This window comes from Salvelinus sp. IW2-2015, linkage group LG4q.1:29, assembly GCF_002910315.2.
Source record: "Salvelinus sp. IW2-2015 linkage group LG4q.1:29, ASM291031v2, whole genome shotgun sequence".
Classification (NCBI taxonomy): domain Eukaryota; kingdom Metazoa; phylum Chordata; class Actinopteri; order Salmoniformes; family Salmonidae; genus Salvelinus; species Salvelinus sp. IW2-2015.
In genome coordinates, this window is record NC_036842.1 from 88,062,532 (window position 1) to 88,077,409 (window position 14,878).

General features: G+C 42.7%; 1 protein-coding gene across 1 annotated transcript in view; it reads left to right on the forward strand.

Moving 5' to 3' along the window:
• Positions 1-13,894, forward strand: part of LOC111962745 (alpha-1,3-mannosyl-glycoprotein 4-beta-N-acetylglucosaminyltransferase C-like) — a 26,210-nt gene extending 12,316 nt beyond the window's left edge. The window contains exons 3-5 of the mRNA XM_023986051.3: positions 12,096-12,238; positions 12,311-12,458; positions 12,573-13,894. Coding sequence (XP_023841819.1) covers positions 12,096-12,238; positions 12,311-12,458; positions 12,573-13,759 — 1,478 coding nt within the window. The 3' untranslated portion in view covers positions 13,760-13,894. The remainder of the gene's footprint in view (positions 1-12,095; positions 12,239-12,310; positions 12,459-12,572) is intronic.
• The last annotated feature ends 984 nt before the right edge of the window (positions 13,895-14,878 follow it).

Consider the following 14,878-nt stretch of genomic DNA (forward strand, 5'->3'; position numbering starts at 1 on the left):
GAGAGAGAGAGAGAGAGAGAGAGAGAGAGAGAGAGAGAGAGAGAGAGAGAGAGAATTATTAAAGCCTCTTAAGTTAAATTAAATATCGGGTGGTATTAAATTATGTGCATTTTGAAGTACTGGCTTCTTCTCTCTTGTTTAAAGAGTCTATCTACTTTGCAATCATAAAGATAACTAAAGCTTTGATGTTTCAGACAGTTGGGATGTAGATTTCACACTTTAGATTTCACACTGTACGTAGATGTGCAAGGTTATTTATGACCCCATAAGCATAAAACACTCTCGCAGGTTTACCTCAAGTAAAGTTTACACCAACCGAGTTTCTACACTTTTTAAGTGTACCAAAATCAGTCTTGGGGAAAAGGAAGCTTGGTGGCTTTTGAAGAATTAATAAGCCTGTCTCATTTAGATGTGTCTAGCGTCGCAGGCGGCGTCTGGAAGCCCCAGTTTCAGCCTCTGGAAGCCCCAGTTTCAAATTTTCTTGACAGTGCCTTTGATGATCTCTGATAACGTAGCGAGACTCCCAAGGAGCGAAGCATCAACAATGCAGAGAGTCAGTGGAGACCAGCTCTACTGATCCTGACTGCAGAGAGTCAGTGGAGACCAGCTCTACTGATCCTGACTGCAGAGAGTCAGTGGAGACCAGCTCTACTGATCCTGACTGCAGAGAGTCAGTGGAGACCAGCTCTACTGATCCTGACTGCTCTTTATTGTCTGGCCTCTCTCCAGCATCGCAGAGCCCATCAATGCCTTGGCTTAGCGCTCTCATAAACAGTCGTTATCACATAAATTACACATTCCCTTGTCACAACATCACTGGGAGCGAGTACATGTATGGCACCTTTCTCTTTTCTGCTTATGTGGACAATCTCCTACATCACACCTTTGTCTTAGCTGGAGGTATATACGTCTGACTCGTAGCATTCATTCACACATTCTCTGAAATCATCACTGACTGAGCTTTTTGAATGCTAGACAGGCTGCATCTCCTATATGCCAGGTCTGGGGAATCACACAGTTCTGATGTGATGTCTAAATGAGAAGAAAAAAAATGTCCTGGACAGTCTACCTGTTGTCTGTCTGTGGACTCCCATCTGGCCTCAGGTGTACCAGAGCTGAACCTTCAGTGTTGCTCTTAATAATTTGAGTGATGCTGTTTTTACCCGGTGGTGAACCAGTGGGTGAACCTGTGGGTGAACCAGTGGGTGAACCTGTGGGTGAACCAATGGATGAACCAGTGGGTGAACCTGTGGTGGAACCCGGTGGTGAACCTGTGGGTGAACCTGGTGGTGAACCTGTGCGTGAACATGTGGGTGAACTTGTAGGTGAACCGATGGATGAACCTTTGGGTGAACCGGTGGTGAACTTGTGGTTAAACCTGGTGGTGAACTTGTGGTGAACCCGTGGTTGAACCGGTTAGTGAACCTCTCGGTGAACCTGTGCATGAACATGTGGGTGAACCAGTGGGTGAACTTGTAGGTGAACCTGTGGTGGAACCCGGTGGTGAACATGTGGGTGAACYAGTKGGTGAACTTGTWGGKGAACCTGTGGTGGAACCCGGTGGTGAACATGGTGGTGAACTTGTAGGTGAACCTGTGGTGGAACCCGGTGGTGAACATGGTGGTGAACTTGTAGGTGAACCTGTGGTGGAACCCGGTGGTGAACATGGTGGTGAACCCGTGGGTGAACCTTTTAAGAGGCATACATAGGCAACCACAGCCCTGTTCACTTACAACACCTTACACTTTCCACACATTGTTACAAGGTTATACGACTGTTAGAAATTGTATTTAACCACATAACCTGTAGATTGATGCATTGAGCTGCATTTAGACTGAAATAGCAGAGCAATGAGCAAATTATCGACCAAAAGAAACCAATTAGAATTGATTTGGTGAGAACATGGGTAGACTTTTCAACCGCCTGCAGTGAAGTAGTAATCCAGTGGTCTTGGAGGAAATCTGTGTGGTAGTACTGGTCTCTCATTACTCTGTCATACAGACAGACCTGCAGAGGAGCAGATTGGGAACTAGACAGACAGGCTAGGCATGATAGAATGCCTCAGGTATATTGAGTCTGGCTGTTCAGTGCCAGTTAGTTGTTGGAGTCGTTTTGGCAGAGTTGGCCGTTAGGTTGCCTCATCATTCTCTACAGAACTATTTGGCAGCCTTTCCTGCAAGTAATCCTAGTAGGATAAAAGGTTATTGGGTTTTCCACACTTAGTTCCACCCAAACTGTGTTTGTGATGGCAAAGCAGACAGTGCGAGTTCTGTGGATACAAGACGGGTAGTATGGGGAATATCACCCCTTCATCAGTATTCTACCAATAACTGCTGCTGCCTGACACATCCTGAACCTGATCCTGTCCCTGATCCTGTCCCTGATCCTGTCCCTGATCCTGTCTCTAATCCTGATCCTGTCTCTAATCCTGTCCCTGATCCTGTCTCTAATCCTGAACCTGACCCTGTCCCTGATCCTGTCTCTAATCCTGAACCTGATCCTGTCCCTGATCCTGTCTCTAATCCTGAACCTGATCCTGTCCCTGATCCTGTCTCTAATCCTGAACCTGATCCTGTCCCTGATCCTGCCTCTAATCCTGATCATGTCCCTGAACCTGATCCTGTCCCTGAACACAATCCTATCCCTGATCCTATCCCTGATCCTATCCCTGATCCTATCCCTGATCCTATCCCTGATCCTATCCCTGTTCCTGATCCTGTCACTGATCCTGAACCTGATTCTGTCCCTGATTCTGTCCCTGATCCTGGTCCTGTCCCTGATCCTATCCCTGTCCCTGATTCTGTCCCTGATTCTGTCCCTGATTCTGTCCCTGATTCTGAACCTGATCCTGAACCTGTCCCTGATCCTGAACCCAACTCAGATACTTCTGCTACTACATCCCTTCACATCCCTCAGTCTGTCATTCTGTCTGTTCATAGGTTTCCTGGAAAGATGACATGTTCACCCCTCCTGTCAGCTGAGCCACTGTGTCACTGTGTCCTAGAGCAGCGCCTCCCTGCAGCCTCACTACCCAGCTCCAATAGAGGGTGTTGGGTCTGGTGTCACCAACCCCCTGTGTGATTAATCAACACTGCCTGTTGGAAACAATTGTATATAACCATGTTCATCAGTCATTACATCGTTTTTTCCCCCTTTAACTGTACCACTGAGATCAACCCTGCAGGACCCACTTATTAATGCTACCTTACAATTACTCTGGTGGTCACTATGGAGACCAACATCTAATCGAGACCTGTATACTGCATCATTGAATCTTCTCCTACTATCTCCTGAAATGTTAACCTCAAGACTGTAGTGATTTTTATTGGTATTTTTGGGGTTGTAAACACTAACAAAACATGCCCAGTGAATGTTACTACAAGGTAGTATAAGGGAGGGAAGCGAGGTGCTTACAAGACAATAGGCTTGTGAATACAGGTTTTATTTGACATTTATTTGACAATGTAAATGTGATGGACTTGTCATTTTCATCTGTAATAATATCTTACCTAATAATGTTCTTCCCTGTTGTATCTACAGCCATTCTCTCACGTAAAATAATTTGAAATCAAATGAAAAATCAAAATAACAGATTTTCCCACAGTCTGATATCACCCCTATTCTCTTCTTGGCATTTGTGCAACAACACACACTGTCATGTCTCCAGAATGATCCATGGCAAGTATGGTCCCTCAGGGCATTATTGACTTGTCACAAGAGGGCTGTTCGTCATTGGAAATGGGACTCAGACTAGCTGGATAGTTCCCAATCCTCCTCCTGGTGCAACGCTGACAGACAGTCATCACGCTGGGAAAGTCTCCAGCAATATCATATTCCACAGCCTGATGGCCCAGGGCCTCAAGCAACTGGAATAATGTAATAATAGGGAATTGATTATATCTACGCTGGAGACCAGACTGAGCAATGACCTCAGTCAAATGTGTTGTGAGTAGTGTACCCACCCACATGCCAAGATACGAATCACCTCCCATTGATGCTTATTGGGCCAATGGATGATTCATGAGACAAATACATCAACAATTGAGCAATTTTGTTCTGGGTGCCGAGATTAACGATTGAGTAAACACTTTTTTTTTAACGTAATTTCAACGTACCTCTTCACTTTTTCCACATTTTGTTACGTTAAGTGTGAGGAGCTCACGCTTCACGAAACCCCATGCAACCCCATTATCTGGCTGTTCCTAAGGCATGCTACTGACATGATACCACTAAAGGAAAGCTGATGAATTACGCCCTGTACCTTTTGAGGTTGGTCCTGATAAGTATCTATTTCACCCTGAGGGGGGAGAGATAACAGTGTTGTCTCTCTCCATCCCCCCTCTTCTTTCTTTTTTAAAATTTAACTAGGCAAGTCAGTTAAGAACAAATTCTTATTTACAATGACGGCCTATACTCCGGCCAAATCCGGACGACGCTTGGTCAATTGTGCGCCGCACTATGGGACTCCAAATCACGGCCGGATGTGATACAGCCTGGATTCGAACCAGGCACTATAGTGACGCCTCTTGCACTGAGATGCAGTGCTTTAGACTTCTGCGCCACTCACAATACCCCATAATGAAAAAGTGAAAACAGGTTTTTAGAAATGTTTGCAAATTTATTACAAATAAAAAACAGAAATACCTTGTTTACATAAGTATTCAGACCCTTTGTTATGAGTCTCGAAATTGAGCTCAGGTGCATCCTATTTTCATTGATCATCCTTGAGATGTTTCAAAAACTTGATTGGAGTCCATCTGTGGTAAATTCAATTGACTGGACATGATTTGGAAAGGCACACACCTGTTTACATAAGTACTCACAGTTTAAAGTGCATGTCAGAGCAAAAACCAAGCCATGAGGTCGAAAGAATTGTCCGTAGAGCTCCGAGACAGGATTGTGTCGAGGCACAGATCTGGGGAAGGGTACCAAAACATTTCTGCAGCAATGAAGGTCCCCAAGAACACAGTGGCCTCCATCATTCTTAAATGGAAGAAGTTTGGAACCACCTAGATTTTTCCTAGAGCTTGGCCACCTGGCCAAACTGAGCAATTGGTGGAGAAGGGCCTTGGTTAGGAAGGTGACCAAGAAACCAATGGTCACTCTGACAGAGCTCCAGAGCTCCTCTGTGGAGATGTGAGAACCTTCCAAAAGGACAACCATCTCTGCAGCACTCGACTAATCAGGCCTTTATGGTAGAGTGGCCAGACGGAAGCCACTCCTCAGTAAAAGGCACATGACAGCCCGCTTGGAGTTTGCCAAAAAGCACCTAAAGGACTCAGACCATGAGAAACAAGATTCTCTGGTCTGATGAAACCAAGATTGAACTATTTAGCCTTAATGCCAAGCATAACCCCTGGAGGAAACCTGGTACCATCCCTACGGTGAAGCATGTTGGTGGCAGCGTCATGCTGTGGGGCTGTTTTTCAGCAGCAGGGATTGGGAGACTAGTTAGGATCGGGGGAAAGCTGAACGGAGCAAAGTACAGAGAGATCCTTGATGAAAACCCACTTCAGAATGCTCCGGACCTCAGACTAGAACAAAGTTCCACCTTCCAACAGGACAACAACCCTAAGCACACAGCAAAGACAACGCAGGAGTGTCTTCGGGACTAGTCTCTGAAGGTCCTCGAGTGGCCCAGCCAGAGCCCGGACTTGAACCCGATCAAACATCTCTGGAGAGACCTAAAAATAGCTGTGCAGTGACACTCCCCATGCAACCTGACATAGCTTGAGAGGATCTGCAGATAAGAATGGGAGAAACTCAACAAATACAGGTGTGCCAAGCTTGTAGCGTCATATCCAAGAAGACTCGAGGCTGTAATCGCTGCCAAAGTTGCTTCAACAAAGTACTGAGTAAAGGGTCTGAATACTTATCTAAATGTGATATTTCCGGGGGGGTTTTATATACATTTTCAAAAAATTCTAAGAACTTGTTTTTGCTTTGTAATTATGGAGTATTGTGCGTAGATTGATGAGGAGAAAAAAAATATTTTATCAATTTTAGAATAAGGCTGTAATGTAACAAAATGTGGAAAAAGTCAAGGGGTCTGAATACTTTCCGAATGCATTGTATCTAATGCTTGGATAGTTTCATCTGAGCCACTGGCTTAATCCTATTTTTTTAACTTTTATTTTTGGTTTAGTTGGAGATGTGAATCCAACATATAATTTGATAACTTGTTGACAAGTTAATAGGCTATTTACTGTATTTGCAAAAGTGATATTGAGTTGTGTTTGGTTGTCAACACGACAAAATATCAACATTTGAAGGAGATGTATATTTTGTGCCAGTGACCTAGTGTGATTTTAATTCCAGTTTGTCTACAAATGTATAATTGATATGTTGCATTCACGTCTCCATCTCAACCAAAAATCTAAGTTAAAGAAAAGGACATCAAATCAAACTTTAAATGCACGTTTAATAAAGTGTTATTTGATTTAGTCCTATTCTTTAACTTAGATTTTGGTTGAAATGGAGACATGAATCCAACATATTCATTATTAAAGGAAAATTCCTCCCAAATCTATCTTTTGGGATTCTTTTCATTAGTCCATTGTTGCCATAGTTCTAACATGTTTTGCTTGACAGCAATGACGTTTTCAAGATATGTAACTTTCAAATTACAGAAATAATCCATTTATGATGTATGTATGATCAAATTCAACATATTTCATACATGGTTTGTCTATGTTGAAAATTGGTTCCCGTGATGACATAATTAAGTGGTTGAAATTTCACTTTTTGCAAATCCAATGTATTTTCTACATAGATTCCACATCACAATACTTGACACATTACGTTGAAACAACATTGATTCAAACAGTTTGTGTCCAAGTATAACTTGCACTGTTCACTAACTCTCTCCCTGTGTAGAAACACAGGGGTCTGGATGGATCCACTGGTCCACTAGTTCTAGATTCTAGATTTGACAATCTGTAAAATAATGTAGAGTAACCAAGTGATCAGCCCTGGGAACTGACAGTTCATCTGACATCAAATATCAACAGTTGCACTGGAAACATTCAGGTGGAACAGCATGAGATAAAAACAGAGATGATGTAACTAAATGTAAACGAAAATGTAATCTACACCTAGTGGTTAAAGCGATGGGCCAGTAAACGAAAGGTTACTGCATCGAATCCCCGAGCTGACAAGGTAAAAAAAAGAAGATGTCGTTCTGCCCCTGAACAAGGCAGTTAACCCATTGTTCCCCGGTAGACCGTCATTGTAATTAAGAATTTGTTCTTAACTGACTTCCCTAGTTAAAATAAAGGTTAAATAAATAGTCATTATTTATTATGAGGCGGCTATAAACAATAACTAGTAATGCTGCATACTCAAAGAAATTATTTTTTTTAAATATAAACTGCTGAGGACTCATTTGAGGTGACAGACAGCTGTTGCAAACAAGAGTTTCTATTGGACAAATTCAGGTATTTTTATCCCTGTTTCGTTTGCCCCATGTTTAAGAAGCGTTTTTCAACAGAATTGGTGGAATGAATACACCCCTTATCACACGTAAACACAGATCACTTTCATAGCAGCCACGTTGTATTCCTTCTCGCCTATATGTACTCTCCTCCTCTCACCTTTTCCCTTCTTTTGTGGACTTCAATGCACAACACATCAGCTGTACGTAACCAGGCGAAATAACCTTTCCAAGCCAAACCATGTCCTAACCGTTACACACAGCGTACATCGTTGTCCCCATATCAGCTAAAGTAACGTCCTAGTCAACATAGCTAATATAACTGATGCGTTAGTAAACCCGCTACAATCGTGCAGTAACGTTAGTGTAAAGTCAGTAAGCAGTTTAGCAGTTACACTGGCGGGCCCCGGTGGCAATACATTAATAAAACCAAAAGCTTACCTTGACTTGGAAGAGTTCCAGTGTTGTGTTGGATAGTCATAGCCAACTAGCTAACATAGCGTCCGTCTGTTTGAGCCGGGTGTTTGTAAGTTAAGTTAAAGTGAAAAAAACATAATAATCTCTCCCTCTCTCTCTTTCTCTTGCTTCTACTTCATTCTTGAAGAAATCAATTTGCTGAAAACTGTTCAACTATTGTCTTACTCTCTCTATGAGTCAACTACTCACCACATTTTTTGCACTGCAATGCTAGCTAGCTGTAGTCTATGCTTTCAGTACTAGATTCATTCTCTGGTCCTTTGGGTGGACAACATGTCAGTTCAAGCTGCAACAGCTTCGATAGGTTGAAGGACGTCCTCCGGAATTTGTCATAATTACTGTGTAAGTCTATGGAAGGGGGTGAGAACCAAGAGCCTCCTAGGTTTTGTATTGAAGCCAATGTACCAAGAGGAGGATGGAAGCTAGCTGTCCTCCGGCTACACCATGGTTCTACCCTACAGAGTGCTGTTGAGGCTACTGTAGACCTTCATTGCAAAACAATGTGTTTTAGTAAATTATTTGGCGAAATGTCAATATATAAATTCACTGAGGAGAATGGTCCTCCCATTCCTCCTCAGAGGAGCCTCCACTGGTATGTTTAGTGTTAGAGAAAATGTGTATATTATTTAAGTCTCTTTAGGTCAAAATGTTTCACAGAGCTCTAGCTTGGCTTCCTGAACTCGTTAGGAACTCGCCTTTCATGACAAACAGAAAGTGTTTTTTTGTTTAAAATCTATGAATTATTTTAGATGGATGTGCTATGATGTAACGATGGTATTCTTTGTCAGTGGCTGAGCTGTAGGAGCCAAGAGTTGATGGACAGTCGGAAGAGCGAATTAAATGGTAGGTGGGACATCCCAGCTTCAAGTGGTTTCAGATTTCACATACTACTTCACACAGGTACAGAAAAATGACTGTGACTGTGTCCGTGGGAACCAGGGCTTTTGCTCAATGCAAGCCATTTCAATCTACATGTCGATTTTTAAGCGAAAATGATGGTCGGAACCGGTACCAGAAAGGACACCTTATATCTAAGAGGTTTTAATTAAAAGAATCCTGTGGCTACATACATATTGGCCAGCAAATCTCAGCTGCATTTCCAGCTCCTCATACATGTGTGCATGTCTGATGGATATATCCATATCATTTGGAAGAAGTACCATCTTCCTTCCCTATTTCCTCTTCTTTGTTGTTTCAATAGTCATTGCTATTGTTATTAGTGATGTTATGAATGTTTTCCCCGAGACACAATAAAACAAACTGAAATGTCCACTAACACCCATGACCCACATAATCGATTTCTCTTTCCTCCAGATGAGCTCTGACAGCCCCACACAAACAAGAGGAGCGAAAGAGCAGGCCAGGCCAGGCTCAGTGCCCATCATCACTCATCCTGAACACCAGGCAATAATCCTCCATGCATTTCCAATCTGAGACAGAATGAAACAAGGTGACAAAATGGACTCCACAGTCCGTCACAGCCCAGCAGCACGGAGCCGGAGTGGGGGGGGGGTGGGGGGGGGGGGGGGGGGGGGGGGGGGGTGGTGTGGTGTGGTGTGAGAGGACACTCAATGACACCATAACCATATTCAGCATCACTGCCATTAGGAAGGCGAGAGACGTGACCATTTTTTATGTACTGCTATAGCTGAGTGAATAAATGGCGTAGCTTTATGTACACCATGATCATATGTTGAATATCATATTTTAAGGCTATGGATAATAGCAGTCATCATCCATTCAATAAGGGCCTCATAGATCAAGTAGCTGACTGGGCTGGTTGAAGAGATTGGTGTCACATGGTGGCTACTTGTTATTTTTACAGGGTAAATGTGACTGTAATTTGTAGTATAATTTTGTCTTTTTAGTGATGAATTTGATGAAATTGTAGTTTAAGACCAATGAAGCTCTTCTGTGGCTGGCTGGTTGCAGTGCTTCAGCCCACACTGTAACATCACATTAATGTGCTGAAGACTACACACAGTGTTGGGCATGAATATTTGAAGAGGCCGGTGCAAAGCTTGGAAAACTTTAAACTCGACTCACTGGTCCCCATGTTTGACAAGGCAACAACAAGTTGGCTGATGCAGAAACAGACTGGCGCCTAGGCTGCATGTTACCTGAATGTTGTCATCAAACAAATGAACAATAGTGTTTACCAAATGGCTTTGTTGTACAACACACCCGCTTATTAAAATGGCATCTCATTAGCCGCATTGAGCAGCCGTTTTACATAAGATTAATTGGCTTTTTTGAAAGCACTTTTTCTTCATTATCATTCTGTGATGCAAATGGATTCACTCAAACAGCGATGTATATTTATATTCATTTTACAGGAAGTTTGGAAATTGTTAGGAAATGAGCCAAAGGTGGACCTCGGCTGGTGTGCTGGCAGTTGTCTGTAAAGAATATATTCACCTCTTCAATAATGTTTTTTTAATGGGAAGAGTACGATCAATTTGTTCCTGTCAGCATACATCCATCTCAGAGGCTGTTTAAACTGTACATTACAGAAAATGTTCATTTGTAATCAGACAACCCTACAATAGCACAGCTCATATTTCTACCAATATACTGCAGGTCTCTCAGCAACACTTCCAGGTACACAACCTCTTTCCCACTTCTGTCCTATATTGGGGAACAATATGCTCCTATTGAATAAGGCTTTTGATCCAAGCTGTTTCCAGAGTGAAAGCTCTCTGAGTATTTACCTTTAAGATCAGAAGGAAACATGAAAGGCTTTGTGGTTCCATCAGTGGCGAGCGTAACGAGGACGGGAGGAATGATTCATTTGTAAACGAGCCTCTCCCAGGCCCTTCTCAGAAGTTTGCACTTTGACCCAGATTAGCGCTCTGCCAGAGGCCCACTGGGAATGGCTGGAGATGGAGAGCCGTACAACACACTGTACAAGTGTGTGTATGTCTCAGCGCACACACATGCACACATGCACAACACACATACATACATACACACACTCACAATACATTGCATGTATACATATGCATATCACCAATCCTCCGCCAAGTTTCACAGTGCGTGCGAGACCTGGAGAGGCCTACAAGCCACAGTGTCTCGTAACCACTGTGACATTTGGTGGAGGATCGGTGATGATCTGGAGGTGCTTCAGCAAGGCTGGAATCAGGCAGATTTGTCTTTGTGAAGGACGCATGAATCAAGCCACGTACAAGGTTGTCCTGGAAGAAAACTTGCTTCCTTCTGCTCTGACAATGTTCCCCAACTCTGAGGATTGGTTTTTCCAGCAGGACAATGCTCCATGCCACACAGCCAGGTCAGTCAAGGTGTGGATGGAGGACCACCAGATCAAGACCCTGTCATGGCCAGCCCAATCTCCAGACCTGAACCGCATTAAAAACCTCTGGAATGTGATCAAAAGGAAGACGGATGGTCACAAGCCATTAAACAAAGCCGAGCTGCTTGAATTTTTGCGCCAGGAGTGGTATAAAGTCACTCAACATCAATGTGAAAGACTGGTGGAGAGTATGCCAAAATGCATGAAAGCTGTAATTGAAAATCAGGGTTATTCCACCAAATATTGATTTCTGAACTCTTCCTAAGTTAAAACATTAGTATTTTGTTGTTTAAAAATAAATATGAACTTATTTTCTTTGCATTATTCGAGGTCTGACAACACTGCATCTTTTTTTTCATTATTTTGACCAGTTGTCATTTTCTGCAAATAAATGCTCTAAATTACAATGTTTTATTTGGAATTTGGGGGAAATGTTGTCAGTAGTTTATAGAATAAAACAAAACTGTTAATTTTACCCAAACACATACCTATAAACAGTAAAACCAGAGAAACTGATAATTTTGCAGTAGTCTCTTAATTTTTTCCAGAGCTGTACATACCTTACATATGCATATATGCACTGCTGAATTCAAACAAGCACATCAAAAACACATGGTACAGGCAGTTCTGTGTACGCACTCACATAGACATACTGTACATTCAACAAAACTGGATTGACTTTGGGGGATGTAGATCAACCTACACACACAGACAGTCTTTTACGAATGAAAACGACCAATTTGTTCAAACAACTTGCTTTAGGGGATTAAATAAAAATCTTCCAGTGAGCTCTACAGGAAATCTGTGCGCATCAATGATATCCTTTGCTTTAACTGATTAGGCTCTGTTTTAATGTTGTTGTTTCTCTTCCCCCAGTGACTGTCACCATCATGAGGCTGGTGTGGAAGTCCCTGGACAAGATGAGGTGTTTCCGTAAACGCTCCACCATCCCCTTCCTGGGGGTCCTGATCACCTGTCTCCTCTTCTTCAATCTCTACATGGAGGATGGATACATGATGGTAGGCTGTCTCTGGATCTTCCTTCCTATGATGTCATATTTGTATTTTAGTAACAATGCTGTCGTTTTTTAGGAGGCGGGTAAAAGACCGCTGAGAGAGACATCAATTCATCCTTCAAACACTGAGAGATATGTTCACACCTTCAGAGACCTCACTAATTTCTCTGGAACCATAAACGTCACATATCGTTACCTCGCTGGGAACCCACTGCCCCGAAAGAGTAAATGTACCTTTTAATATACCTGTAGATACACATGTATTTCATCCTGAAAGTCATTGATTTGTCTTTTTATTATTATTATTTATATAGTCATATCAATGTTTGTGTTTACAGAATATCTAACCATTGGATTGTCATCCGTCAAAAGAAAAAGAGGGAATTACCTCATGGAGACAATCAAATCTATTTTTGACCAGTCCAGTTATGAGGAGCTGAAAGAGATTGTGGTGGTGGTCCACCTGGCAGACTTTGACCTGGCCTGGTGTGAAAACCTGGTGCAGGACATCTCCAGGAAGTTTGCCCACCACATCATCGCTGGGCATCTCTTGGTGATCCATGCCCCTGAGGAGTACTATCCATCACTGGATGGGCTAAAAAGGAACTACAATGACCCAGAGGACAGGGTACGATTCCGCTCCAAGCAGAACGTCGACTACGCCTTTCTCCTTAACTTCTGCACCAACCTCTCTGATTTCTACATGATGCTGGAGGATGATGTCCGCTGCTCACGGAACTTTCTGACATCCCTGAAGAAGGTGGTCACCTCCAGGGAAGGCTCCTACTGGGTGATGCTGGAGTTCTCCAAGCTTGGCTACATAGGGAAGCTCTACCACTCAAGAGACCTGCCACGCCTGGCCCACTTCCTGCTCATGTTCTACCAGGAGATGCCCTGTGACTGGCTCCTCATTCACTTCCGGGACCTGCTTGCCCAGAAAGACGTGATCCGCTTCAAGCCCTCCTTGTTCCAGCACATGGGCTACTATTCCTCATATAAAGGGGCAGAGAACAAGTTGAAGGATGATGACTTTGAAGAAGACTCCATTGATATCCCTGACAACCCTCCTGCTAGCTTATACACAAACATTCATGTATTTGAAAACTATGATGCCACCAAGGCTTATAGCAGTGTGGATGAATACTTTTGGGGGAAACACCCCTCTACCGGAGACTTCTTTGTCATTATCTTACACGAACCAACTCAAATCAGCAAGATAAAAATCATGACAGGAACGTACGATCGTCAGAACGATATCCTGCACCATGGAGCTCTGGAAGTAGGAGAGAAGCTGGTGGGGACAAAGAGAGGAAGGCAGTGTTCTTCCTACATCACGTTAGGGGACTTTAAATATGGCAACATTGAGATTCAAGACGTGGACCACAAGATTGCCTTTGACATTGAGTGTGTCCGTATTGTTGTGACTGCCAGTCAGAAAGAATGGTTGATCATTAGGACTATAAGTCTGTGGACTACACAACCTCCCAGTCAATGGTACACCGAGGGACCATACCGTTTAGACTAAAGTTTTTTATTAATGTGCCTATTAATTTATATTGATTATATGTTGGATGCTCTATGGTTTATTTTATTATCCATTATATTTGACATACAGTACATTTTTGAGGATTTGAAAGTTAATTGGGTTGTCAACGTTGTATTTTTGTTATAAAATAAAATGCAGACAAATGTGTTTCCGTTTCTAAAAGAGCACTTATCAAAGTGAGTGATTTTCAGCGTTTTACAGAAAACACCATCTCTATCATAACAAACCGTTCATAAACCAGAGGAAGGACCTGTGATTGCCTTTTCTTCATATGTTTTACATTTACATTTACATTTAAGTCATTTAGCAGACGCTCTTATCCAGAGCGACTTACAAATTGGAAAGTACATACATATTCATCCTGGTCCCCTCGTGGGGAATGAACCCACAACCCTGGCGTTGCAAGCGCCATGCTCTACCAACTGAGCCACACGGGACCAGGATGCCACACGGGGCTATTGAGAAAATGTTGTTTTCTCAATAGCCGATATATAGCAGCCATGTATTTAATGTTGCAGCAATTATAAGGACACAAGTGTGTTTTAAGATTACTGTGTTATTTCATTGTCAAGTGGAAAACAAAACTCTTGTTTTTTCCCATCTTCAGAGGAGCTGTGATTACAGTCCAAATCACTCTGAGGAATGAGGTAGAGCTTTCTACACATACAGTATTGACTTCGGTGAATTGGGTGATGTGTGGCCCTCTTTTCCTGGAATTACATTAAACATTTTCTCTAAAAAAACAACAACCAACAACAACAACTTAGTGAAGCTCCTGAGCATTGGTTGAACACAGTGGAATGGCTGGAATGGAATAAATGGAACAGAGTCAAATGTGTGGTTTCCATATGTTTGATGTATTTGATACCATTTCATTTATTCCATTCCAGCCATTACAATGAGCCCATCCTCCTATAGCTCCTCCCACCAGCCTCCATTGGTTGAACATATGTTTGAAGAACTGCATCATTTGTGGAGTATTGTGTTCTACTTAGACCAAGAGAGGAGAGTAGTGCCCCCTACTGGTTCTTCTAAACCCCTTCCAGCAGTACAGTATCTGGCCAGAGAGGAGTAGACGGAGCAAGAGGACCAACTCCC